At 45.7% G+C, this 27208-nt stretch overlaps 1 protein-coding gene across 1 annotated transcript in view; it reads right to left on the reverse strand.

Moving 5' to 3' along the window:
• Positions 1 to 2634: 2634 nt before the first annotated feature.
• Positions 2635 to 27208, reverse strand: part of NARS2 (asparaginyl-tRNA synthetase 2, mitochondrial) — a 63437-nt gene continuing 38863 nt past the window's right edge. The window contains exons 9-15 of the mRNA XM_083362141.1: positions 26786 to 26884; positions 23733 to 23770; positions 19362 to 19428; positions 16456 to 16593; positions 15230 to 15327; positions 6142 to 6168; positions 2635 to 2988 (exon numbers count right to left, since the gene is read on the reverse strand). Coding sequence (XP_083218267.1) covers positions 2844 to 2988; positions 6142 to 6168; positions 15230 to 15327; positions 16456 to 16593; positions 19362 to 19428; positions 23733 to 23770; positions 26786 to 26884 — 612 coding nt within the window. The 3' untranslated portion in view covers positions 2635 to 2843. The remainder of the gene's footprint in view (positions 2989 to 6141; positions 6169 to 15229; positions 15328 to 16455; positions 16594 to 19361; positions 19429 to 23732; positions 23771 to 26785; positions 26885 to 27208) is intronic.

Consider the following 27208-nt stretch of genomic DNA (forward strand, 5'->3'; position numbering starts at 1 on the left):
GTGATCAAAGTTCAGATGCTTGGCCACTGACTCATACTTATGACGGTTCCAGTGTCCCGGGGTCATGTGATCCCCTTTTGCAACCTTCTGGGAAGGGGAAGGGGAGAAGCCAGTCTTGCTTAACAACCGTGTTACTAATTTAACAACGGCAGTGATTCACTTAATGACTGTGGCAAGAAAAGTCTAAAATGCGGCAAAACTCACTTAACGTCTCACTTAGCAACATAAATTTAGGGCTCAGTTGTGGTCGTAAGTTGAGGACTACCTGTACAGGTAGCTTTCTGTAATCCAATGCAACTTCCACAGCGAAACCGACTTCCTATCCACCAAGCCAAGGTCAAAATCTAAATTTCAGCTGGAGGCAAAATTACTCCCCTTAACCATCCTAGTTGCTCTTCTCTGCACTTTTTCCAAAGTCCCAGCATCTTTTTTGTAATGTGGTGACCAAAATTGGATGCAGCATTACCAAGGCTTTATAAGGGTGCTTGTTGGTTCTAACGTGGGAACGTCGTTCAGTTGTATAACAGTTTCTTTTGCTGCACTGTTCCGTGGAACAAACTCTGAATGAAAACTGAGTTAAGTGTGATCAAGTGCTTAATGAGTTCGGAAGCAGTGAGTAAGCCTCCTTCAAGGGCAGAAAATTCTCATTCTTGCATTCCCTTGACCCGAGCAATAATTATGTCAATAGCTTTTCCCACATAACAACAGCCCTGTGATGTGGGTTGGACTGCGTAGAGCAGACATGTCAAACTCGCGACGTCACGCGACGTATCGGGACTGTTTTGCCATTGCCAGCAATGGGGTGGGCGCCGCTTCCGCGTGACGTGTCCGGCCTGTGGGCTGGCAGTTTGACCCCTTTGGCGTAGAGTGACTGGCCCAAGATCACCCAACCGGCTTTCATGCCTAAGATGGGACTAGAACTCACAGTCACCTGGTGATTGGTTCAAAGTCATCCAGCTGGCTTTCATGCCTAAGGCAGGACTAGAACTCACCCTCTCCTGATAATTGGCCCCAAATCACCCAGCTGGCTTTCATGCCTAAGATGGAACTAGAACTCACAGTCACCTGGTGATTGGCCCAAAGCCGGCTTTCATGCCTAAGGCGGCACTAGAATTCACAGTCACCTGGTGCTTGGCCCAAAGTCACCCACCTGGCTTTCATGCATAAGGTGGGATTAGGACTCACGGTCTCAGGTATGCCAGTTTCTAGCATATATTTTCTTTCAAACTCACCGAATCAGAATATAGTTTGAAATGTTAATTAGGGAAATCCCAGAGCTGAAGTGGAACGTTGAAAAACAAAGCCAAATATAATATTGGAACAAGATGATGGGAAATCAGCTTTGTGGCTAAGAAAGCTACGCGGTCTTGTTTCTGAGGTCCCTAAGAATCAAATGCATCTTGAAGGAGCTTTTTAATCTTTTTATCTTGATAGAACTTTTACTATTTCAAAGCGGTGGCGCTTAACAATTTTGCAGCTGCTTTAATCTTCGCTTTATCCAGTCACAAACTAATTAAAAACTTCTTGCTTTCCCAGGCTCTGAGATCTGAGCTGTGCTGAAATTATCTTAGCTGGCAGATGAAGACCCAGGAAAGTTTGAATATATTCAATCCAGAGAGTCCTTGACTTAACAATCACAGGCCAGAATTTTAGTTACTAAAGAGAGAAGCAACCTAGAACTAAGGAGAAACTTCCTGACAGTTAGAACAATTCACCAGTGGAACAACCTGCCTCCAGAAGTTGTGAACGCTCCAACACTGGAAGTTTTTAAGAAGAGACTGGACAGCCATTTGTCTGAAATGGTATAGGGTTTCCTGCCTGAGCAGGGGGGTTGGACTAGAAGACCTCCAAGGTCCCTTCCAACTTTATTATTATTATAAACAAAGCGGTTGCTAAGAAAGTCATGCATGATTTTTACAACCTTTTTCTCACAGCGAATCATAGCGATTGTTAGCTGAATCACACGGCCGTTAAGCAAATCCAGCTGGTCAAAAGCTGGCTGGCAAGGTTGCAAATGGTGATCCCATGGTCCCGAGATGCTTCGAACATTGTAAATACATGCCAGTTGCCAAGCTCCTTGAATTGTGAGGACCCAGATTGTTGGGGGCAGTAAGCTGACTTTGTAATAATGCCGCTTGGGGTGTGTGTGAAAACCCTAACAAGCAGGCATATACATAGAATGAAGGCTACTGCTAAGCTTGTAAGCCACCCTGAGTCTTCGGAGAAGGGCGGGATATAAAATGGAATTAAAATAAAAATAATAAAAAAAATTGTGGTGGGGATGCTGCTATGGTCATAAGTGTGAGGACTTGTTTTTTTTTCAGCGCCACTGTAGCTTCGAAGGACCACTAAATCAACAGTCGTCACTTGAGGATGACCTGTATAACTGGACTACATCCAGGCAGGTGTCAGAAGGTTAAAAGGGCCCTGCGTTTTTTAAAAATGGATTTGAAGAAAATGGAATATATATACACACCAGGGGTCTTCAGACCTGGCCCTTTTATGACTTGTGGACTTCAACTCCCAGAATCCCTCAGCCAGCCCTGAGGGCTGACTCAGGAATTCTGGGAGTTGAAGTCCACAAGTCATAAAAGGGCCAAGTTTGAAGACCCCTGATATACACAAATACCTACTTCTGCAGACAGGGCAGCTTTCAAATCTGAGTTTTACCCTCCATTTAGTGGAAAACCGAGAAGGGGAAAAAGGAAAAATAGAAGAAAAAAAAAGAGGCAGAAAAAAAACGAAGTCTCTTATTGTTTCTCTCTCTCTCTAAATGTTGCGTAGAGTCATTTATGCATGCCGTAAATTTACAACAGAAGGAAAACAGAAGTTGGGACAAAGAGTTATAAAACGCACGAGTGAGGAAATCGCGGGAACGGAATGACATCCTTAATATTCTGAACTCCCAGGATGCACTGCAGGTATCGCTCGAACCCCATTCCGAATCCTCCGTGGGGGGTTGATCCAAACTGGCGCAGTTCTACGTACCTGCGCAGCAAAGAAATGGGATAATTTAGCCTTGGATTTATTTCCCAATCAGTTAAACGGCTTATCTGCAATCAGAGCTTCCTGTTTACTATAGTGCAGCGGCAGCACCTGACATTTTTAAAAAAACTCTCTTTTTTAAAAACAAGAAATAAGAGTTAACAAAATTTTAAACTCCAAAAAAAAAAAACCCTAAGAAAAACTTGAAAGGAGACAAATTAAAAGAGGGGTCTTCAAACTTGGCCCTTTTATGACAGCACGCTGGCTGAGGAATTCTAGGAGTTGAAGTCCACAAGTCATAAAAGGGCCAAGTTTGAAGAGCCCTGAATTAAAAACACCAATTCAGCGAAAAAATAAATAAATCTGCAATACCTTATATTTTATCCTTAGCAATAGTCACTGATTTACTAATGAATACATTCCCCTAGTTCAGTGTTTCTCAACCTTGGCAACTTCACGATGGGTGGACTTCAACTCCCAGAATTCCCCAGCCAGCAAGGGAATTCTGGGAGTTGTAGTCCACCCACCTTTAAGCTGCCATGCTTGAAAAACACTGCTCTATAAATATGGTCGGTAAAGGTATTGCCATATACCACAAAACCTCTACCACAGTCATACGTATTGCTGTATCTTTGGATTTGTAGGAAATACTTGGCAAAACAGGTAGATCACCCATTTCCAACATCTTGATATCTGCAATTTCACATTTCCAATTTCTCAACGTGATTTTCTATTTATATAAGATTTTTATCCGGCCTTTATTTATTTATTTCGATAAATAACTCAAGGAAGCGAACATATATAATATTCCTTCTTCCTATTTTTCTCACAACGACAGCCCTGTGAGGTGGGTTGGGCTGAGGGAGGGGGACTGACACAAAGTCACCCATCTGGCTTTCAAAGCTAAGGTGGGACTAGAACTCACAGTCTCCTGGTAATTGGCCTCAAGTCACCCAGCCGGCTTTCAGGCCTGAGAAAGGACTAGAACTCACCATCTCCTGGTGATTGGCTCAAAGTCACACAGCCAGCTTTCATCGCTAAGGCGCAACTAGAATTCACCATCTCCTGGTGATTGGCCTCAAGTCACCCAGCCGGCTTTCATGGCTGAGGCAGGACTAGAACTCACTGTCTCCTGGTGATTGGCCTCAAGTCACCCAACCGGCTTTCATGGCTGAGGCAGGACTAGAACTCACTATCTCCTGGTGATTGGCCTCAAGTTACCCAACCAGCTTTCATGGCTAAGGCAGGACTAGAACTCACTGTCTCCTGGTGATTGGCTTCAAATCACCCAGCCGGCTTTCATGCCTAAGGCGGCACTAGAACTTATCGTCTCCTAGTGATTGGCCCAAAGTCATCCAACTGGCTTTCACGTTTAAAGGGTGACTAGAACTCACTGTCTCCCGATTTCTAGGCCAGCACCCTAACCACTACTCCAAGGTGGATCTCTTAAGAAAAAAAGGGGGAAATAAATAGATAAATAAATAAATAAATAAATAAATAAATAAATAAATAGATAAATAGCCTTGGTGGAGCAGTGGGCTAATGCCTCCTTAAGTAACACCAGCTGCCTGCAATTAGTGCAGGTTCGAGTCCCACCAGGCTCAAGGTTGACTCAGCCTTCCATCCTTCCGAGGTAGGTAAAACGAGGACCCAGATTGTTGGGGGCAATTAAGCTGACTTTGTAATAATGCCGCTTGGGGTGTGTGTGTGAAAGCCCTAATAAGCAGGCATATACATAGAATGAAGGCTACTGCTAAGCTTGTAAGCCGCCCTGAGTCTTCGGAGAAGGGCGGGATATAAATGGAATTAAAATAAATAAAATAAATAAATAAATTATTGAGAACCACAGTCAGTTTACAGTGGTCTTTCTGTACCGTGGTCTTTCTAACCCTACAATTGTTTATCTGGGGTTTTGCTCCTTTGAGATAATTCTCTGCTTCTCAAAAATTTAAGAATCACCGGCAGAGGAGTATCTCAAGAGGCATTCAGTGTGGTTTTGCCTTTGCAGATTTTTGTAAATTTGGAAAGAAGGGAGGAAATGATGTCATGGAGCAGAACTGAGGGAAAGAGAGAGAAATAAAGGATGGGGGGTGGGGTGGGGAAAGGGGAACTGTGACAAATGCAAAAATATCTTTATTTGGCGTTTGGAAGGATCTGTCATTGTCTGACTTGTTTTTATGCCTCCAGTGGAAACTCGGAAGACATTTTCAAGTTTTACCTTCAAGAGGACTTGAAACTTTTTGCACTCAAAGCTTAACAAGTACAGATCGTCCCCGACTTACGACCACCCGAGCCCAAAATTTCCACTGCTAAGCGAGCCACTTGTTCAGTGAGTTTTACCCCCGTTTTGCGACCTTTTTTTGCCACAGTCCTTAAGTGAATCCCTGCAGTTGTTAAATTAGCAACACGGTCGTTAAGTGAATCTGGCTTCCCCATTGGCTTTGCTTGTCAGAAGGTTGCAAAAGGGGATCACGTGGCCCCGGGACACTGCGACCGTCATAAATAGGAACCAGTTGCCAAGCATCCGAATTTTGCCCGTGTGGTTGTTAAGTGTGAAACATGGTCATAAGTCACTTTTTTCTAGTGCCGTTGTAAAGTCGAGGACTACCTCCAATGCGCTAAGGGCTACTTAATGACCCAGATTCAAAATTCCAACAGCCAGCCCCTCTGACCCCAGGCTTATGGCAACAGGCCTACTTTTACAGTTGTTTGACCATAATTTATCTTTTTGCCGGAAATCAGCGTTTACTTCCAATTTTCCAGCAAAAATTCCCTTTATAGGCAATGGATTTGTCTAACGACCATGGCGTTTGCTTTACAAGAGCCGCATTCACTGCTGCAAAAAATGTTGCAAAGTCAGGTACAGCCATGTTGTGATCCATTTAATGGCTGGTATGACTAATTCCTGTCTAATTATGGTCGTAAGTCCAAGGACTACATGGACTTGCTGGTCCCTTGGTTAATTAAAAAATAAAAATGGGGGGGGGCTTTCCTGTATCCCAACTGGTGGCACATTGTCACGTTTATTATAAAGGGCCATCACTAACATAATAAAGGTTGGTTTCTGGTTGAACTGAGAATTTATTTGCTTTTTCTCAGATTTCCAAAGGCCAGGGGAAGACACGAATACTGTAATATCGAGGAAATATATCTTACCACTGATAGGTGTCTTCAAGCTTCAACCTGTAGAAACAACAAAATAATATTTTGTCAGCCAAAGGACAGAACGCTAGGAAGTTGGCAAAAAGATCAGATTTGCATGCGGCAAATCTGAACGATGGCATGTAAATACTATTATAATGAAACTAATATCAGTGTTGACGTTTTGTAGCCTCTTAAAGATGTTCAAGGGACGCGGTGGCTCAGTGGGTTAGGACGCTGAGCTTGTCGATCAGAAGGTCGGCAGTTTGGCGGGTCGAATCCCGAGTGCCGTGTAACAGTGAGCGCCTCTTACTCGTCCCAGCTTCTGCCAACCTAGCAGTTCGAAAGTACGTAAAAAATGCAAGTAGAAAAATAGGGACCACTACGGTGGGAAAGTAACAGCATTCCGTGCGCCTTTGGCGTCTACAGTAGTCATGCCGGCCACATGACCACGGAGACGTCCTCGGACAAGCGCTGGCTCTTCGGCTTTGAAACGGAGATGAGCACCGGCCCCTAGAGTCGGAAACGACTAGCACGCATGTGCGGGGGAACCTTTACCTTTACTAAAGATGTTCAAGATGATTGCAGCTAGGGTTATCTCTAGCCAGGATGAAAAAATGGGCTTCCACAGTTTTAAGGTGCCACAGAATTTTGCTTCCCTTTAAAACACAAAGACACCGAAAGAGATGAAAAGCCCCCGCTTTTTTTTGTGTGTTCAGACATTAAGCGAGTTTAAAAAAGAGCAAATTGACGGGCAAAGGTGATCGTTTTTGTCCGGCCTGCAAACTGTGAATTTTGCTCCCAGCAGACCTGATGACAAATTGGTGAGGGATAACAGGGAGGAATGTAATCACGAGTGTTATTAATGAAGCTGACTCACAGCCGAGTCCAGGAACCTGTCTTTGAAAGGAATGATGGACACAGATCACAGAATCAAACGTGGAACCACCACGGTAATTGGAAGGGTCTTCAAGGAGCGCAGAGGATACGTAAGAAAAACCAATGAAACCATCTATCGTAGGGGTCCCCAACCCCTGGGCCGTGGCGTGGTCAGAACCGGGCTGCAAAAAGCATTGGGCAAGTGTGCATGCACACACAGTTCCACTCCTGCCAGCGTTGGGACACTTGTGTGTGCTCACAGCTTTCTCCACTTGCACAAATAGTGCTTTGCCTGCACATAAAGGCACCTGCCGCTCGCACAAAACCATATTCTCTCCCCTCCCCCAATCACCTTGCCAGGTCCTCAAGCTGGAAAAGTTGGGGACTGCTGATCTATTGCACCCATTGCCTTATCGAAATGCTTGCACGACGATCATGTACCATCGTCAGAGACTGCCTGGAGAAATCCCTTCAGTTTTCTTGGCAAGGTTTTTCAGAAGTGGCTTGCCAATGCTTCCTTTTTAGGGTCAAGGGACAGTGACTGGCCCAAGGTCAACCAGTTGGTTTGGTGCCTAAGGCAGAACTAGAACTCACCGTCTCCTGGTGATTGGTCCAAAGTCACCTGGTGGGCTTTCATGCCTAAGGTGGGACTACCACTCACCGTCTCCTGGTGATTGGCCCAAAGTCACCCAAATGGCTTGCGTGCCTAAGGCGGGACTAGAATTCTCCATCGCCTGGAGATTGGTTTCAAAGTCACCCAACCGGCTTTCTTACCTAAGGCAGGATTAGAACTCACCATCTAGCCGTGATTGGCCCAAAATCACCCAGCCAATTTCATGCCTAATGCGAGACTAAAATGCCGGTATACCAGTTTCTACCCCGAGGCCTTATCCTTATTCTTAAAATAGAAAAAAATAAATGAAATTCAGAATTTTGAAGATTTAATAATTGGGTAGTTGTAGAACTGGCTTGTAATAATTATAGGTCATGTACAAAGTTGAGCTTGTAACTATTAGTAATTTACAGGGAGTCCTCGACTTACAACAGTACATGTAGTGACCGTTCAAAGTCACAACGGCGCTGAAAAAAGTGAGTTTTGACCATTTTTCACACTTACGACCACTGCAGCATCCACGGGGTCGCGTGATGCAAAATTCAGACGCTTGGCAACTGGCTCATACTTACCGATAGCTGCCGTATTCCCGGGATCGTGTGAATCACTTTTTGTAACCTTCTGACAAGCAGAGGTCAATGGGGAAGCCAGATTCACTTAACAACCGTGTCCCTAACTTAACAGTTGCAGTGATTCGCTTGGCCACCGTCGCGAGAAAGGTTGTAAAATGGGGCAAAATTCACTTAACAAGCGTCTCGCCTAACAACAAAAAATTTGGGGGCCCAACTGTTGTCGTATGTTGAGGATTGTTTGGTCCAGACTGTGGGGTGGATAATTTAACTGGGTTTTAGATTTACTCTTGGGGCTTGAATTTAATTTAATTTGTTTTATTTGTTTTTAATTTTTTGTATTCGTGGTTTTTAACTGCCCTGTAAACCGCCCTGAGTCCTACGGGAATAGGGCGGTATACAAATCCAATAAAATAAAATAAAATAAAATAAATAAATAAATAAATAAATAAATAAATAAATAAATAATCTGTTCTGTCTGGGAAAGAGTTGGAATCAGCACTTTTTTTTCCTTTTCTCCTTTTTCCCCCCCCTCCTCTCCCCCCCCTCAATCTTTGTTCTCGTTACGTTTTTTTATGTTATCATAAGGCTCAACGAAACATGCGATTAAAATAAATCAATCAATAAATAAAAGCAGGACGGCTGGTAAACGGGGTTGATCGCGTGACTCTTAGCCGACCAGGTAAAGATTATAGAGAATTGCAGAGATAAATTGGAGGGAGAGAAGACAAGAAACGTTAGCAGAACTATTAAAGAGATAATCGAGGAGAAAGTAAACAACAGCTCAGCTCCAAAGGGAAGGGGTGTGTGAGAAATAACCACACCTTCAATCTGGCTTTCTCAGAAGGACAGTATTTGATCAGCAGGAGAAGGCACAGCCTGCCAAATTGCTGGGGGAAATCCCTAAGCGCTTTGTGGAATTCTGCGCAATCCATTTGATGCTGGGCGTGGAGCCCTTTTTTTTTTTTTTTGCAGAAGAATCGGGTGACCCACAGCTTGACAGAAAAGCAGAAAAACCACCCCAGGAGGAAACTAGCACGGCGCAGCCACAAACATCAACTAGCAGTCAAGAGGTCACGATGACAAAACTCCTTTAATTTCACAACGTACGGGCAGACTCGATCACGGTTTCAACTGGGAAACCGTAGACATACGAAGAACGGCTGCGGGACTTGGGTTTGGCTAGTCTAAAGAAAAGGAGAAATAGGGGAGACATGATAGCAGCGTTCCAGTATCTGAGGGGCTGCCACCAAGAAGAGGGGGGGGGTCCAAACTATTCACCAAAGCACCAAGTGGAAGGACGATAAACAATGGTTGGAAACTGATCGAAGGGAGAAGCAACCTGGAATTAAGGAGAAACTTCCTGACAGTGAGGACAATTAACCAGTGGAACAGCTTGCCTCCAGAAAGTGTGGGCGCTCCATCACTGGAGGTTTTTAAGAAGAGGCTGGACAGTCTGAAATGGTACTATAGGTTCTCTTGCATGAGCAGGGGGCTGGACTAGAAGACCTCCAAGTTCCCTTCCAGATTCTATTCTATTCTATTCTATTCTATTCTATTCTATTCTATTCTATTCTATTCTATTCTATTCTATTCTATTCCATTCCATTCCATTCCATTCCATTCCATTCCATTCCATTCCATTCCATTCCATTCCATTCCATTCCATTCCTACTCCACTCTATTCATGGCTTCCATGACGGCCATGGGCCTGACCCAGGTTATTGAGGGCCCTACTCACGAGGGGGATCATACTCTCGACCTGGTGTTCCTGTCTGGACAGTGGTTGGCTGATCTGGGAGGGGGTTCTCCATCCATCACCCCTCTGTCATGGTCAGATCATTACCTCCTGAGGCTGGTTTTCCGTCATGCCATCCCCCGCCGCTGGGCGGCGGAACCGACCAGGTGGTTCCGCCCCAGGCGCCTAATGGACCCGGACCGGTTTCAGAGGGCGCTTGGGCCGATACCTATCACCCTTACCCACAGCCCAGTCGATGCTCTGGTGGAGGCCTGGGAAACGGCTGCCACCAGGGCACTCGACTGCGTTGTACCCATGCGACCTCTGATTCGGCGCAGATCCCGTTGGGCCCCATGGTTCTCTGTGGAGCTCCGGGAGATGAAGCGTCGGAGACGAGGTCTAGAGAGTGGTTGGAGATCCAGCCGATCCGAATCCGACCGATTGCAGTTAAGAACCTTTATAAGGTCTTATCTTGCGGCGATAAGAACGGCGAAGTCTAACTACTTTGCCGCCCTTGTCGCATCCGCAGATAATCGCCCGGCTGCCCTGTTTAGGGTGACTCGCTCCCTCCTTAACCAGGAGGTGAGAGAGGATCCCTTGCAGGGACGAGCCGAGGAGTTTAGTCATCATCTGGCGGACAAAATCGCTCGGATCCGGACCGGCCTGGACTCTGACTGGGCAGAGTCAGATGTGGAGGAATCAGGCGGTCTTGAGCATGTTATCTGGACTGAGTTCGACCCTGTTTCCCCTGATGATGTGGACAGGATCATGGGGAGACTGAGCTCCACCACCTGTTTGTTGGATCCGTGCCCCTCCTGGCTAGCTTATGCGGCTCGGGAGGGAACACGAGGCTGGTTCCATGCAGTAATAACTGCTTCTTTGAAGGAGGGTGTCTTCCCTGCCGCCCTGAAGGAGGCGGTGGTGAGACCCCTCCTCAAGAAGCCTGCTTTGGACCCGGCTGTTTTAAACAACTATCGTCCAGTCTCCAACCTTCGCTTTCTGGCGAAGGTTGTTGAGAGTGTGGTGGCGCATCAGCTCCCTCTGTTCCTGGAGGAAACTGATTATCTGGACCCGTACCAATCGGGTTTCAGGCCCGGACACAGCACGGAGACGGCATTGGTCGCGCTGGTGAATGATCTCTGGAGGGCTAGGGACAGGGGTTGCTCCTCTGTCCTGGTCCTATTAGATCTCTCAGCGGCTTTCGATACCATCGACCATGGTATCCTGCTGCGGCGTCTCAGGGGGTTGGGAGTGGGAGGCACCGTTCTACGGTGGTTCTCCTCCTACCTCCAGGGCCGCTCGCAGTCGGTGTTGACAGGAGGGCAGAGATCCGCCCCGAGGTCTCTCATTTGTGGAGTTCCTCAGGGGTCGGTTCTCTCGCCTCTCCTGTTCAACATCTACATGAAGCCGCTGGGCGAGATCATTCGTGGTTTTGGGGTGGGGTATCACCAGTACGCTGATGATACCCAACTTTTTCTTTCCACCCCGAACCAACCCAGTGATGCCCTCTCCGTGATGTCCCGGTGCCTGGAGGCGGTTCAGGTCTGGATGGGGAGAAACAGGCTTCGTCTCAATCCCGCCAAGACTGAGTGGCTGTGCGTATCGGCGTCTCGGGTTAACCAAGTTATTCCACCTCTAACGATGGGGGGTGAGGTGTTGCCCCCCGTTGATAGGGCTCGCAACTTGGGCGTCCTCCTGGATTCACGGCTCAATTTTGAAGATCATATAGGAGCCGTGACCAGGGGGGCTTTTGCACAGGTTCGCCTGGTGCGCCAGTTGCGTCCCTATTTGGACCGAGACGCCCTACGCACAGTCACTCATGCGCTTGTGACCTCCCGTTTGGACTACTGTAACGCTCTCTACATGGGGCTGCCCTTGAAGACCACTCGGAGGCTTCAACTGGTGCAGAATGCGGCCGCGCGAGTTGTAATGGGGGTTTCCCGATACTCCCATGTAACACCTCTACTCCGCGAGCTGCATTGGCTTCCGGTTGCCCTCCGGGTGAAATTCAAGGTGCTGGTTATTACCTATAAAGCCCTACATGGCCTGGGTCCGGGTTATTTGAGGGAACACCTGCTGCCGGCATCAAACGCCCTTCGCCCAGTGCGCTCCCACAGGGAGGGTCTGCTCAGGGTTCCGCCGGTGAGAGATTGCCGGCGGGTGACACCCAGGGATAGGGCCTTCTCGGTGGGAGCGCCTGCCCTCTGGAACCAGCTGCCGGTGGAGCTGAGGACTGCCCCCGACCTCCGATCATTCCGCCGGGGCCTGAAGACCTGGCTCTTTGAGCTCTCGGGCCCAGACTGAGGAGGAAATTTTAATTTGGGGTTTTTTAACTGACTACAGGGTTAATTTAATATTTTTTAATTGGGTTTTTAATTTTTGTATTTTGGATTTTTAATTCCCTGTAAACCGCCCTGAGTCCTCAGGGAATAGGGCGGTATATAAATATAACTAAATAAATAAATAACTAAATATTCCAAACTTCTTTTACCGGTCTACCATAGAGAGCGTCCTCTCATATGGTATTGTGGTTTGGTATGCTGGTCTGACAGCCGCGGATAGGAAAGCATTACAGAGGGTGGTGAGCACAGCACAAGACATTGTGGGCTGTTCCCTGACACCACTGGATGACATCGCCAGGGCTCGCTGCCTTGGAAGAGTGAGGAAGATTCTCAGGGATGACTCACACCCTGGACGGTATCTCTTTACTCTCCTACCACCCGGTAGGAGATATAGGAATATAGCCAGCCGTAACAACAGGCTGAAAAATAGCTTTTATCCGTGGGCTGTTAGGCTTTTAAATGGGACATAATCTTATGCAGAATTGACTTGGGAGGCCGGTGTGTGGTGTAGTTGGTTCACATAGTGTGGTGGGATGGAGGGTTTGTTGTCACTGTGTGTTGGGGGGAGAGAGCACGGGGGGGAGGCTCAGCTAATCTCAATGTACACATGTTGTACTTTGACAATAAAGGTTTATTATTTATAATTCCCCCAAATGCTAGAAAAAGCATAGAAGCTTGTCAGACAAATGAGCCATCAACAGACACACAGAGATAAAGCACATTTACACGCCATTCAAAAGAGACGATGAAAAAACGAAGGAGGAAACAAAAAGACCATCACGTATCACCTCCGGCAGCCTATACCCAGATAAGCATGGATTAAGACAAGACAAACAACCAAGCAGAAAAGAGAATCCCAACCATGGAGAAAAACTACTCCCCACCAACACAGCGCTACAAGCTGATCTATGAAAACAGGGATATTACGTAGCTGGATAGTGAAATGTCTGCAAATATCTCGCAAAAGAATCCATGACCCGTAGTTTTGACACAAAAGGAAAGATGAAAAACCCTCCCAAGAGGACGGCAAGGCAAATCAGAATCTGCAGTTCCAAAAAGAAGGATTGGAATATCTTGTTTCTCCTAATACCCGCAGGTGGGGGTCTCAAAACTACATGCCCTTCCCTAATCCAAATTCAGAAACGCACAAAAACAGGAGTCTGAACATCGCCTTTGAAAAAGAGACTCAAAGAACATCTGAACTGAAGACACCACACACGGAATCCTTGACTAATGACTGAGCCATAAATTTCTGTGGTTAAGTGACACATAGGATAAGGGGGTTTTGCCCCATTTTGTGACCTTCCTTAATAATAGTAATAATAAAGTTGGAAGGGACCTTGGAGGTCATCTAGTCCAACCCCCTGCTCAGGCAGAAATCCTATACCATTTCAGACAAATGGCTGGCCAGTCTCTTCTTAAAAACTTCCAGTGTTGGAGCGTTCACAACTTCTGGAGGCAGGTTGTTCCACTGATTAACTGTTCCAACTGTCAGAAAATTTCTCCTCAGTTCTAGGTTGCTTCTCTCCTTGATTAGTTTCCATCCGTTGCTTCTTGTCCTGCCTTCAGGCGCTTTGGAGAATAGCTTGACTCCTTCTTCTTTGGGGCAGCCCCTGAGATACTGGAAGACTGCTGTCCTGTCCCCCCTCGTCCTTCTCTTCATTAGACTAGACATACCCAATTCCAGCAGCCGTTCCTTATATGTTTTAGCCTCCAGTCCCCTGATCATCTTTTTTGCTCTTCTCTGCCCTCTTTCTAGACTCTCAGCATCTTTTTTACATCGTGGTGACCAAAACTAGATGCAGTATTCCAAGTTTGGCCTTACCAAGGCCTTGTAAAGTGGTATTAACACTTCACGTGATCTTGATTCTCTCCCTCTGTTAATGCAGCCTAGCACTGCGTTGGCTTTTTTGGCAGCTGCCGCACACGGCTGGCTCCTATTCAAGTGATTGTCCACTAGGACTCCGAGATCCCTCTCACGGTTGCTACTATTGAGCAAGGTACCCCCTATACCAGGGGTGTCAAACTCAATTTCATTGAGGGCCGCATCAGCATTGCAGTTGCCCTCAAGGGACCGGGTGGGTATGGCCAGGGTGGGCGTGGCCTACTGGGTGGGCGTGGCCTACTGGGTGGGCGTGGCTAGAGTGCGTATGTCCTACTGGGTGGGCGTGGCCAGCTCTACATCATTCGCATCAAGGGTGCCTATGGAGGCCTGGGCAGGAGTGGGACAGATCTGAGGGTCTCTGGCAGAAGGAGGGTCTCTGGGCCAGGGCCATGGCAGTGGGGACCTCACTGTTTCCAGGATGGCTTTGTGGGCCACATGAAACCACTTCGCGGGCAGGATCCGGCCCCCGGGCCTTGCGTTTGACATGTCTGCCCTATACTATACCTGTGCATTTGGCTTTTCTTGCTTAAATGTAGAGCCCTTACTTTTTTCACCACTGAATTTCATTTCGTTAGATAGCGCCCAGTGTTCGAGTCTGTCCAGAGTTGTTAAGTGAATCACTGCGATTGTTAAGTTAGTAACCCAGTTGTTCAGTGAATCTGACTTTGTTTCTCCAAGGGTCACAAAAGGGGATCCTATGGCAGTGGGACACAGCAACGATCATAAATATGAACAAGTTGCCAAGCATCTGAATTGTGACCACGTGACCATGGGGATGCCGCAAGAGTCCCTAGATGTGAAAAAACGGTTCTAAGTCACATTTTTCAATACGGCTGTAACTTTGAACCATCGCTAAATGAACTGATGCAAGTCGAGGACTTCCTGCATTGTAATCGCCCAGAGTAGATGGGATCCCTAGCAAACAGATTCCCCAGACGTCCTCTCCTGCCTGAGCCCGCTACCTCTTCTTTCTCCTATACATTTTTGACGTCTTTCAGAAAAGTCTTCGATTACTTATTAAGTGGTTCCCAGCCTCTTCCCCAACAGCCAGGCAGAATAACCCCACCCTCCCGCTACCTTTGTAAGCGAGATTGCAGAAAATCCAGGCGATCTTCTCTCAAACTCCCACCGAAAAGTTCTCCAACATCTGGGACCAGTAGATCCACCGCTGCTACCTTGTAGGGAACAGAAGGTGACAAGTATCTCTGAAATCTCTCTCTGTGCGAAAGTAAACCACCACCAGGCCTACAGCTAGTCTCCAGAGGCATTCCTGAATGGCTAAAGGCAAAGGTAAAAGGTTCTCCGGCTTGAACAGGGGGCTGGACTAGAAGACCTCCAAGGTCCCTTACAGCTCTATCCTATCCTATCCTATCCTATCCTATCCTATCCTATCCTATCCTATCCTTATTCCCATTTCCATTCCACTCCGCTCTATTCTATCCACAAGTCATGCAAGGGGCCCTAGTTCCCCCGTGCTGGCTCAGGAATTCTGGGAGTTGAAGTCCACGAGTCATGAAGGGGCCCTAGTTCCCCCGTGCTGGCTGAGGAATTCTGGGAGTTGAAGTCCACGAGTCATGAAGGGGCCATAGTTCCCCCATGCTGGCTCAGGAATTCTGGGAGTTGAAGTCCACGAGTCATGAAGGGGCCATAGTTCCCCCATGCTGGCTGAGGAATTCTGGGAGTTGAAGTCCACAAGTCATGAAGGGGCCATAGTTTCCCCATGCTGGCTCAGGAATTCTGGGAGTTGAAGTCCACGAGTCATGAAGGGGCCCTAGTTCCCCCGTGCTGGCTGAGGAATTCTGGGAGTTGAAGTCCACGAGTCATGAAGGGGCCAAGGTTTCCCTTATGCTGGCTGAGGAATTCTGGGAGTTGAAGTCCACGAGTCATGAAGGGGCCATAGTTCCCCCATGCTGGCTGAGGAATTCTGGGAGTTGAAGTCCACGAGTCATGAAGGGGCCATAGTTCCCCCATGCTGGCTCAGGAATTCTGGGAGTTGAAGTCCACGAGTCATGAAGGGGCCATAGTTCCCCCATGCTGGCTGAGGAATTCTGGGAGTTGAAGTTCACGAATCATAAAAGAGCCAAGGTTGCCTACCCCTGGTCTACCGGGTAAGGCTGACACCCTTACTGTCAATCACCTTTTTCTCTTTCCTTCCATCTAACCTAGCATTAAGCAGCCCCATTAAGCAGAAACCAATTTCATCCTAGAAGAGAATATATTTCAGTCTGAAAAGCTTGAGAGAGCAAAGCGAGAAACCAAGAGAGCGTGTCTGCCTTGATCGAAGCATTTTAATTAGTTCTTACAGTCCTACGAGGTCCATCTTCGTTGTCTCGCATGTAGAACGGCTTAAGATCATAGGGATAGTTGTACACAAAAACGGGAATGTCACCACAGTGTCGCACCAGGTACTTCTCGTGTTCGCTCTGGAGATCCTGCCCCCACTAAGGAAAGAGGTTTTTTTTTTTTTAAAAAAAAAAAGCAGGTTGTAAAATGAACAAGCCATAACAATCTCAAGTCGCTTTAGGTTTGCAAGCTACTTGAAAGCATGGTGAAGCTGGCTGAGGAATTCTGGGAGTTGAAGTCCACACAGTGTAAAATTGCTAAGATTGAGCAACATTGCTCTAAATAGACAGAACAGAGTTGGAAGGGACCTCAAGAGGTACTCTAGTCCGATCCCCCTGCTCAGGCAAGCGATCCTATACCATTTCAGACAAATGGTTGTCCAATCTCTTCTTAAAAACCTCCAATGTTGGAGCACCCACAACTTCTGGAGGCAGGTCGTTCCACTGGTTAATTGTTCTCACTGTCAGGAAATTTCTCCTTAGTTCTAGGTTTGATCTTTCCTTGATTCGTTTCCATCCACTGCTTCTTATTCTGTCTTCAGGTGTTTTGGGGAATAGGTTGACCCTCCCTCTTCTTTGTGGCAGCACCCTCAAATATTGTAAGACTGCTATCATGTCCCCCCTCGTCCTTCTCTTCATTAAACTAGACATACCCAATTCCACCAACTGTTCCTTATATGTTTTAGCCTCAAGACCTCTAATCATTTCTGTTGCTCTTCTCTACATTCTTTCTAGAGCAGACATGTCAAACACAAGGCCCGGGGGCCAGATCCGGCCCGTGAAGTGGTTTCATGTGGCCCACGAAGCCATCCTGGAAACAGTGAAGGAATGGCCCCCACTGCCTTGGCCCTGGCCCAGAGACCCTCCTTCTGCCAGAGACCCTCAGATCTGTCCCACTCCTGCCCAGGCCCCCATAGGCACCCTTGATGCCAACGATGTAGAGCTGGCCACGCCCACCCAGTAGGCCATACGCACTCTAGCCACGCCCACCCAGTAGGCCACGCCCACCCAGCCCCCTAAGGGCAACTTCAATGCTGATGTGGCCCTCAATGAAATTGAGTTTGACACCCCTGTTCTAGAGTCTCAACATCTTTTTTACATCGTGGTGACCAAAACTGGATGCAGGATTCCAAGTGTGGCCGGTCAAGGCCTTGTAAAGTGATATCAACACTTCCCGTGATCTTAATTCTATCCTTCTGTTAATGCAGCCTAGCACTGTGTTGGCTTTTTTGACCAATCTACTATGAAACAGCCTCTGTGTTTATTTTTTGGAAAGTGTTGAAGAGGCAGTTGTTTCCCTGATTTTAGGAGTCTATCTTTTTAATGTTCATTGTTACTGTTGAACTTGCGGTTTTACATTCGTTTACTGCTTTAATGGTGTTTACTTCTACAGTTTTGGCTTATCACGGATGTTTCAAATTTGTTCTGCCCTATACTGCGTAAGATGTGGAATGTTCTTTTATTTTGCTCCAGCAGAGTAGAAATGTTTAAATAAATAAATATGGTTGTGTAATTACAATGATAGTAAAATGGGAAGCAACAGAAAAATACAGAAGAGGTCCAATTCGGAAGGAGAACATCACCAAAGGATTGCACAGCCTTGTAAAATTTGAATATTAGGGTGAAAATGCATGTAAATGTTCCAATATCTCAGAGGTTGCCTCAAAGAAGAGGGAGTCAAGCTACTCTCCAAAGCACCTGAAGGCAGGAGAAGAAGCAATAGATGGAAAATAATCAAGGAGAGAAGCAACCTAGAAATAAGGAGAAATTTCCTGACAGTTAGAACAATTAACCAGTGGAACAACCTGCCTCCAGAAGCAGTGAATGCTCCAACACTGGAAGTTCTTAAGAAGAGACTGGACAGCCGTTTGTCTGAAATGGTATAGGGTTTCCTGCCTGAGCAGGTAGTTGGACTAGATGACCTCCAAGGTCCCTTCTAACTCTGTTGTCCTGTCCTGTCCTGTCCTGTCCTATCCTATCCTATCTGGGGACTCTAATGCACCATAGTGAAAGTTGGATCTGATCATTGTGATGCGGTATAATCTACATAAATGGGTCAGCAATGCTACAACGACCATTGTAGTATCCTCGTGCTCAGGTGATCAGAATTCAGACGCTTGGCAACTGACTCATATTTACGACGGTTGCAGTGTGTCCCGGGGTCACGCGATTCTCTTTTGCGACCTTCGGACAAGCAAAATCAACGGGGGAAGCCAGATTCACTTAACCACCAGGCTCTAGCAATTTAACAAACTGCAGTGATTCACTTCACCAACGTGGCAAGAAGAGTCATAAAACGGGGAGGGGGGGGGGAGACAGAACTCACTTAACAAATGTCACATGATCAAGAGCCTTGGTGGAGCAGTGGGCTAATGCCTCCTTAAGTAACACCAGCTGCCTGCAATTAGCGCAGGTTCGCATCCCACCAGGCTCAAGGTTGACTCAGCCTTCCATCCTTCCGAGGTTGGTAAAATGAGGACCCAGATTGTTGGGGGCAATAAGCTGACTTTGTAAAAAATGCCGCTTCCCCCCCCGAAAGCCCTAATAAGCAGGCATATACATAGAATGAAGGCTATTGCTAAGCACATTGGTTTGTGCTTAAATTGTAAGCCACCCTGAGTCTTCGGAGAAGGGCGGGATATAAATGGGATTTAAAAAAAAAATGTCTCACTTAGCAACATTAAATTTTGGGCTCGATGGTGGCCTCTTAAAGGTGAGGACTACCTATACAACTTTTCGTTACTCTTGAGAAGCAACTCTAGAAAGTCTCTAGAAGTTTTCTATCAACCTTCTAAATAATTGAGTTTTACCCAACCTCCACCCCACCCCCACCCCGGCAGCAATAAAAAACTCCCCAAAATACTCACGGCTGGTTTGTAAGTGAATTCTTGGTAAGACCTCCCCAAAATTTCAATGGCTTCAGTATAAGACATTCTTTAAAAAAACAAAAAAAAAACACATAAGTATAAGGAATTATTTGCTGGAAGCTACATGTGCAACAGAAGTGGCCAAAATTGTGGAAACCCTTTTGGGGAAAAAATGTATTTTTGAGGTTCGGTGGCTAGTAACACCGGTTTTTTTTTTTGGAGTAGTACCATAAAATCATATGTATCGATGGAAAGATAATGTAATCAAGCATGCAATGAAGTTTCTTCAATTATCTGTACTGGTATTCTATGAAAAGTTACAGCCAAATAAGCAGAAAAAGGAAGCACAACTTGCTCGGGTTGGTGTCAGGTAGCTTTCCTTCATCTGGTGGTAGCCAATGAGCATGAGCGTTTAGAGAGCCAATCGGGTGTCCTCTTGTTTTGGCGATGAGCCAATCAGATCTCAGAAGGATCCGGTTATGGATGTCGTGTATTGAAGCCGAGAGGAGGACATCTGTCAGTTGTGTTGTGTGATGGCTATCGAGTTGGTTGGTTTTTTTTTTGTGTGTTCTTTCATTTGGTGAGCTTGTAAAACGTAATAAAAGTAAAGTCATGGTGCAAAGAATTGACCGGTCGCCCAGAAAGCGATGCAAAACAGTATTATTAAGTGAACAAGGCTACGGTCAGGGCTTTTTTTTGTCATAGAACGCTCAGAATGGAGTTCCAGCACCTTTTTTTGGATGGAACCTTGTAGCGTAGGCAAGGCGGGTTGTATGACATGTGTGAGTTCTGGCACCTTTTTCTTTTACAAAAAAAGCACTGGCTACGGTTATAAAGAAATTAGAAGAAAAATGGGTGGAAACTTTAACCAAAGGGGGCATTCCTACTGGCATTCCTACTTTTCCCAAAAGGTTTCCACAGTTTTGGCCACTACGGTACATTTTAAAGGTTTGTCATGCATCTCAACAAAGTTATTGGTGCGGGAGAGAAGCAGACAGAGCTGGGAGGCGGAGTCAAGAACGTCATTAGCTTAGGGTCCTTAAAAGGTAAAGGTTCCCCCGCACGTGCGTGCTTGTCGTTTCCAACTCTAGGGGCCGGCGCTCATCTCCGTTTCAAAGCCGAAGAGCCAGCACTCGTCCGAGGACGTCTCCGTGGTCATGTGGCCGGCATGACTAGACGCCAAAGGCGCACGGAAAGCTGTTCCCTTCCCACTGTAGTGGTCCCTATTTTTCTACTTGCATTTTTACATGCTTTCGAACTGCTAGGTTAGCAGAAGCTGGGACGAGTAACAGGCGGTCACTCTGTTACGCGGCACTCGGGATTTGACCCGCCAAACTGCCAACCTTCTGATCGACAAGCTCAGCGTCCTAACCCACTGAGCTACCGCGTCCCTTGTGGGTCCTTACGTTCCCGCAAAGGATCGAAGTCAGTGGGCCTCAAAACGTTTGGGCACCAGGGACCGATTCCGTGGAGACATGTTTTACCGCGGACTGGAAGGGGCGTGATTTTGCGTGCTGCCTGCTTCCTGTGGATGGGACTTTGCTTGTTTATGTGGACCGGTTTTTGGCATGCTGTGGACCATTGCTGGTCCACGGGCCATGGCTTGGGGACCCCTGATCTAAGTCCAACCCGTCTTGAATCCTGTTGAGCCAGGCACCAGTTTAGTACTGAATTTTAATTAACTCGATTCTACAGATCTTCTGAACTGCAACTTAACATTTTGATCCGGATTCTTTGCATTGGATAATTGCTAAACTATTCTACAGAGAGAGAGAGACCCCATTTTGATGCTGACATGCATCCTCTTCTAGCACTGGCGATGTTACCTAGGTGGATATGGGTAGCCCTTGACTTACGACCACAACTGAGCCCTAAATTTTTGCTACTAAGCGAGACATCGGTTCAGCGGCTTTTGCCCCATTTTACAAAGCTGTGAGTCGCTGCAGTTCTCAAGTTGGTAACACGGCGGTTAAGCGAATCTGGCTTCCCCCCTTGACTTTGCTTGGCAGACGGTCGCAAAAGGGGATCACGTGAGCTCGCCCGGGATGCTGCAACTGTCATTATTTGAGTCAGTTGCCGAGCCTCTGAATTTTGATCACATGACCCTTGGGGAGGCTGCAATGGTAATAAGTGTGAAAAGTGCTCCTATAAAGTGGACAGTTCACTTAGCGACCGTTCAAAGTTACAACGGCACTGAAAACAGTGACTCATTACCCTCTTTTGTGGTGCGTGCCTGTTTGTTGCAACACTTTTGTATCCTGCTGGGATATTTAAATATGAGCGCTGCCTGGGGAATTCTGGGTGTTGCCTCCAGAAGCTGTGAATGCTCCAACACGGGAAGTTTTCAAGAGACTGGACAGCCACTTGTCTGAAATGGTATAGGGTTTCCTGCCTGAGCAGGGGGTTGGACTAGATGACCTCCAAGGTCCCTTCCAACTTTATTATTATTATAAAACTTTTATTCATAAAACATGAAACTCAGTCAACTGAACACTCAAATTGAGTGGCACTAATGGTTGACACGGGTTGCTGCCAGCGTCCTAGGTATCAACCAGGTATCTCCTTAAAATGTAAGATGTTCTGAGTAGCGCAGTTTTTTGTAGCTTTGCTGGAGTAATTGCAGGAAGTTGCAATTTCTTGATGTGTTTTGTAAAGTTTTTGGACATCGTTCCCAGTGCCCCGATGACAATGGGTATCACTGTTACACGTTTCATCCATAATTGTGCAGTTTTGATGGCAAGGTTGCGGTATTTCGTAATTTTTTCCAGTTCTTTTTCTTCGATTCTGGCATCTCCTCGTACAGCAATATCAATCAGCTGTACGCTTCGGTTCTCTACAACTGTGATATCTGGCGCGTTGTGTTCCAAATGGCTATGTGTTTGTATTCGGAAGTCCCACAAGATCTTCACCCTCTCATTCTCGACAACCTTTTCCACCCTATGTTCCCACGACTTTTCAGACAAAGGCAAGTAGTATTTTTTACACAATGCCCAGTGGATTAGTTTAGCAACTTGGTCATGTCTAGTTTTGTAATCAGTTTGTGCGATTTTGCTGCACTCACATATTAAATGTGAAACAGTTTCAGCTTTGTTGTTGCAAAGTCGGCAATTTGGATTGTCAGTAGATTTTTGTATCTTCGCTTTCACGGCATTAGTTTGTAGTGCTTGTTCTTGAGCAGCCAGTATTAAGCCTTCCATTTCTTTCTTGACGGTTTCCATCATAAGCCATGCCCATGTCAAGTTGTTATCACATTTTCCTTCAATGTTTTTCAAATATTGTCCATGCAAAGCTTTGGTTTTCCATCTATTTAATCTATCATCCAGCCGTTTTTCCTTATATTCTGCCTTTGTTTTTGTTATTTTGATATTGCTCTCTGTTTTCACAGCCTGCAGCAATTTTTCTGTACTTTGATTCACATAGTCATTCAAATTTCGTTTTTCTTCTTCTACAGTTTGGTGGATTTGCAGTAGCCCTCTGCCCCCTATTCTTCTTGGCAGGTACATTATTATTATTGTTGTTGTTGTTGTTATTGTTATTATTATTATTATTAAGTCCACATGTCTTAAAGTGGCCCCATTTGAGAAATACTACTTTAGCCCCTTCCACATACAGGTAGTCCTCAACTTATGACCCACAATTGAGCACATTTTGTGTCACTAAGCGAGACTGGTCCCATTTTGTGACCGTTTTCGCCAGTTAAGTGAATCACTGCAGCTGTTAGTAAGACGGTTGTTAAGTGAATCTGGTTTGCCCACTGAAAGTCACAAAAGGCAAAATCACATGACCTCAAGACACGGCAACCGTCATAAATACGAATCAGTGGCCAAGTCTCTGAATTTGATCATGTGACCCTGGAGATGCTGCAATGGTCGTAAGTGTGAAAAACGGCCATAAGTCACTTTTTACAGTGCCATTGTAACTTTAAGCGGTCACTAAATGAACTGTTGTTAAATCGAGAACTACCTGTAATGAAATGTCTTCAAGCAAACAACCAAGCTGAGAGAACATATAGGACTCCACAAAGATCAATGTCATAGCATGGAAAAAAGCTTCACTTAAATGCTAATTTCCATTGCCGTTTTGTCATAAATAAATCCTCCTTTGAATTAAGCATCACGGACACATCTTTATAATGTTCCAAATAAGTGGTCCCTGCTTCCATTTTCTGGACCGTGTTTGTAGTGTGGTTGTAGCCTAAGGTCTTCCTGGTGGTCTCCCATCCAAATCCCAACCAAGACCAATTCCAATCAACTTTTCTCAAGATAAATCAAAATTGTTCCTGGCTGAGAAACGTTAAGTCAAACTCATAAATTATGCTTAGGAATGAAGCAACAACAGCAACAAAACCCTTTTTCTTTTCAATATACTTACATTAAAAACGGGTTCTTCAACATTTTTTCTAATTTGGCCTAATGAGGATGGGGAACAGAAGGGAAAGGAAAAATTAAAATTGACAGTTAGTGTCAGAAACAGGTAAGCTTTTGAAACAACAACAACAAAAAAACATTTTGCAGAAGTCATTGGGGTGCTCAAAGGCATCAAACTGAAAGCAAACGATTCCCGTTTCAGGAGAAACTGAGAAATTTGAAGGAAAAAACTTGAGAAAAATCTGGGAAAACCTTGGAGAAATCCAAAGAGTCAAAGGAAAGCAAATTTTGCATCAAGATAAGCCCACCTGAACTGTTTTAAATGTGGTTTGAATTACTGTATGTGGTTTGAATTACCGTAAGTGGCACTGTGCCTATACCAGGGATAGGCAACCTTGGCTCTTTTATGACTCGTGGACTTCAACTCCCAGAATTCCTGAGCCAGCATGGGGGAAACTTTGGCCCCTTCACGACTCGTGGACTTCAACTCCCAGAATTCCTGAGCCAGCATGGGGGAAACTTTGGCCCCTTCATGACTTGTGGACTTCAACTCCCAGAATTCCTGAGCTAGCATGGGGGAACTATTGCCCCTTCCTGACTTGTGGACTTCAACTGCCAGAATTCCTGAGCCAGTCTGAGAGAAACTTTGGCCCCTTCATAACTTGTGGACTTCAACTCCCAGAATTCCTGAGCTAGCATGGGGGAACTATGGCCCCTTCATGACTTGTGGACTTCAACTCCCAGAATTCCTGAGCCAGCATGGGGGAACTATGGCCCCTTCCTGACTTGTGGACTTCAACTGCCAGAATTCCTGAGCCAGTCTGAGAGAAACTTTGGCCCCTTCATAACTTGTGGACTTCAACTCCCAGAATTCCTGAGCCAGCATGGGGAAAGCTTTGGTCCCTTCATGACTTGCAGACTTCAACTCACAGCTGTCTCAGGAATTCTGGGAGTTGAAGTCCACGAGTCATAAAAGAGCCAAAGTTGCCTACCCCTGGCCTATACCATTTCAAACAAGGGAAAGCATTCTTGCATTTTTACAGAAACCATACAAATCTACACAAAGAGCCTGTCTAGTCCAGTGTTCAGGGCAGCCAATTATATAAGCCTATGAACAGGCTCACTTACAGAAAATGAACAAAATAATGATGTCCCAGTATAATCAATGACAACTTGGATCCTTAGAAATAATAGCCATTAGTAGCCTTATTTTTCTCCACATACTCAGCTTTATAATCATTTGTTTCGTGAGACTTATGACTGGTCCTTGCAAGTACAGGCAGTCCTCGGCTTAGAACAGTTCGTTTAGTGACCATTCAAAGTTGAAAAATGTGACTTATGTCCTTTTTCACAGCTACAACTGTTGTTCACAGTCACCGCCTTTGCAGCATCCCCACGGTTACGTGATCAAAATTCGGATGTTTGGCAACCGACTCATACTTTTGACGGTTGCAGCGTCCTGGGGACATTCGATTCCCTTTTTGCGACCTTCTGATAAGCAAACTCAATCCGGACACCACATTCACTCCACAATTGGTTGACTTAACTTATTGGCTGCAGTGATTCACTTCACGACGGTGGCAAGAGCGGTCGTAACATGGGGCAAAACTCAGTTAACCCATGTCTTAACAACATAATTTTGGGGCTCAGTTGTGGTTGTAAATCAGGGATTACCCGTGTGACCACATCAGCTTTCCTACTGTCACATAATTGAAAAATTGGGTGCTTGGCAACAAATCTGCCTTTGTTGCACCCCACGGTCAGGAGACAAGTTTTTTTATGGTTTCCCAGCATTTTCTTCTGGTTCCAGCAAAAAAAAAAAAAACAACAACTCACCCATCAGGAAAAATGGTCCTGTGTAAAGAGTGCAGAGTTCACAACAATAATAGTAAAGTTGGAAGGTACCTTGGAGGTCATCTAGTCCAATCCCCTGCTCAGGCAGGAAAGACAAGGCCATTTCAGACAAATGGCTGGCCAGTCTCTTCTTAAAGACTTCCAGTGTTGGAGCATTCACAGCTTTTGGAGGCAAGTTGTTCCACTGGTTAATTGTTCTGTCAGGAAAATTCTTAGTTCTAGGTTGCTTCTCTCTTTGGTTAGTTTTCATCCGTTGCTTCTTGTCCTGCTTTCAGGTGCTTTGGAGAATAGACCCCCTCTTCTTTGTGGCAGCCCCTCAAATATTGGAACACTACTATCATGTCACCCCTCGCCCTTCTCTTCATTAAACTAGACATCTCCAATTCCAGCAACCGTTCCTGATATGTTTTAGCCTCCAGTCCCTTGATCATCTTTGTTGCTCTTCTCTGCACTCTTTCTAGAGTATCGACATCTTTTTTACATCGTGGTGACCAAAACTGGACGCGGTATTCCAAGCATGGCCTTACCAAGGTCTTGTAAAGTGGTATTAACATTTCACATTATCTTGATTCTATCTCTCTAATTCGAGGACCACAATTGAGGTCAGAATTTATGTTGCTAAGTGAGACATTGTTAAGTGGGTTTTGCCCCATTTTATGTCTCTTCTTGCCACATTTGTTAGGTGAATCACTGAAGTTGTTAAGTTAGTAACGTGGTTGTTAAGTGAATCTGGCTTCCCCATTGACTTTGCTTGTCAGAAGATCGCAAACGGGGATCACATGACCCCGGGACACTGCAACCGTCATAAATATGAGTCAGTTGTCAAGCATCTGGATGTAAATCACGTGACCATGGGGATGCTACAATGGTCATTAGTGCGAAAAATGGTCATCAATCACTTTTTCCAGTGCCGTTGTAACTCTGAGCAGTCACTAAATGAACTGCTGTAAGTTGAGGACTTACCTGCATTTGCATAGCCCCGCCCCTTCACTGGCCTGGTTCAGCCAGGGTCCCACCGCTTGGTATCTTCTTTTGATACCCTCTGAAGGCATCAAGTCCCTGAATCAAAAGGGCCATGGATGATCCAAGGGTAGGGAAGAATACCGGTGTCCGAGAGAACACTAAAAAACTGATTTAAGCCTGGCTGTAATTAAGTTACAGGAAAGGTAGCAGGAAATTATATATACATTAGAAAAAATTAACCTCATGGCCAGGAGCCATACGTTTATGAAAAAGTGCAGCATCTTGAGGGCATTTGGCTAGCACTCTGTCTGTCACGGTCTTGAAAAGATCTTCTATAACCTAAGGAAAGAGGGGGGGGGGGGAAACCAGGTTAAAAGAGAAGAATATAACCCCAAATAAACGTCCTACTTCTTAAAAATAAATACGTGGGATAAATCCATTGCAATTACAATAGCAGGTAAGTTGGTGACTTACCTGAAGGGGCCATTTTGGAACAGTTGCTTTCCCTCAGCCCATTTCACAGAGTGACACCATTATATACATTGTCTTGGGTTGTCAAAAGCAAAGGTGATATAGAGAGACAGACAGACAAATAGAAAGATAATGGATGGATGGATAGACAGAAAGATAGATATAGATAGATAGATAATAATGGATAGATAA

Source organism: Vipera ursinii (genome assembly GCF_947247035.1).
Source record: "Vipera ursinii genome assembly, chromosome: 4".
NCBI lineage: Eukaryota > Metazoa > Chordata > Lepidosauria > Squamata > Viperidae > Vipera > Vipera ursinii.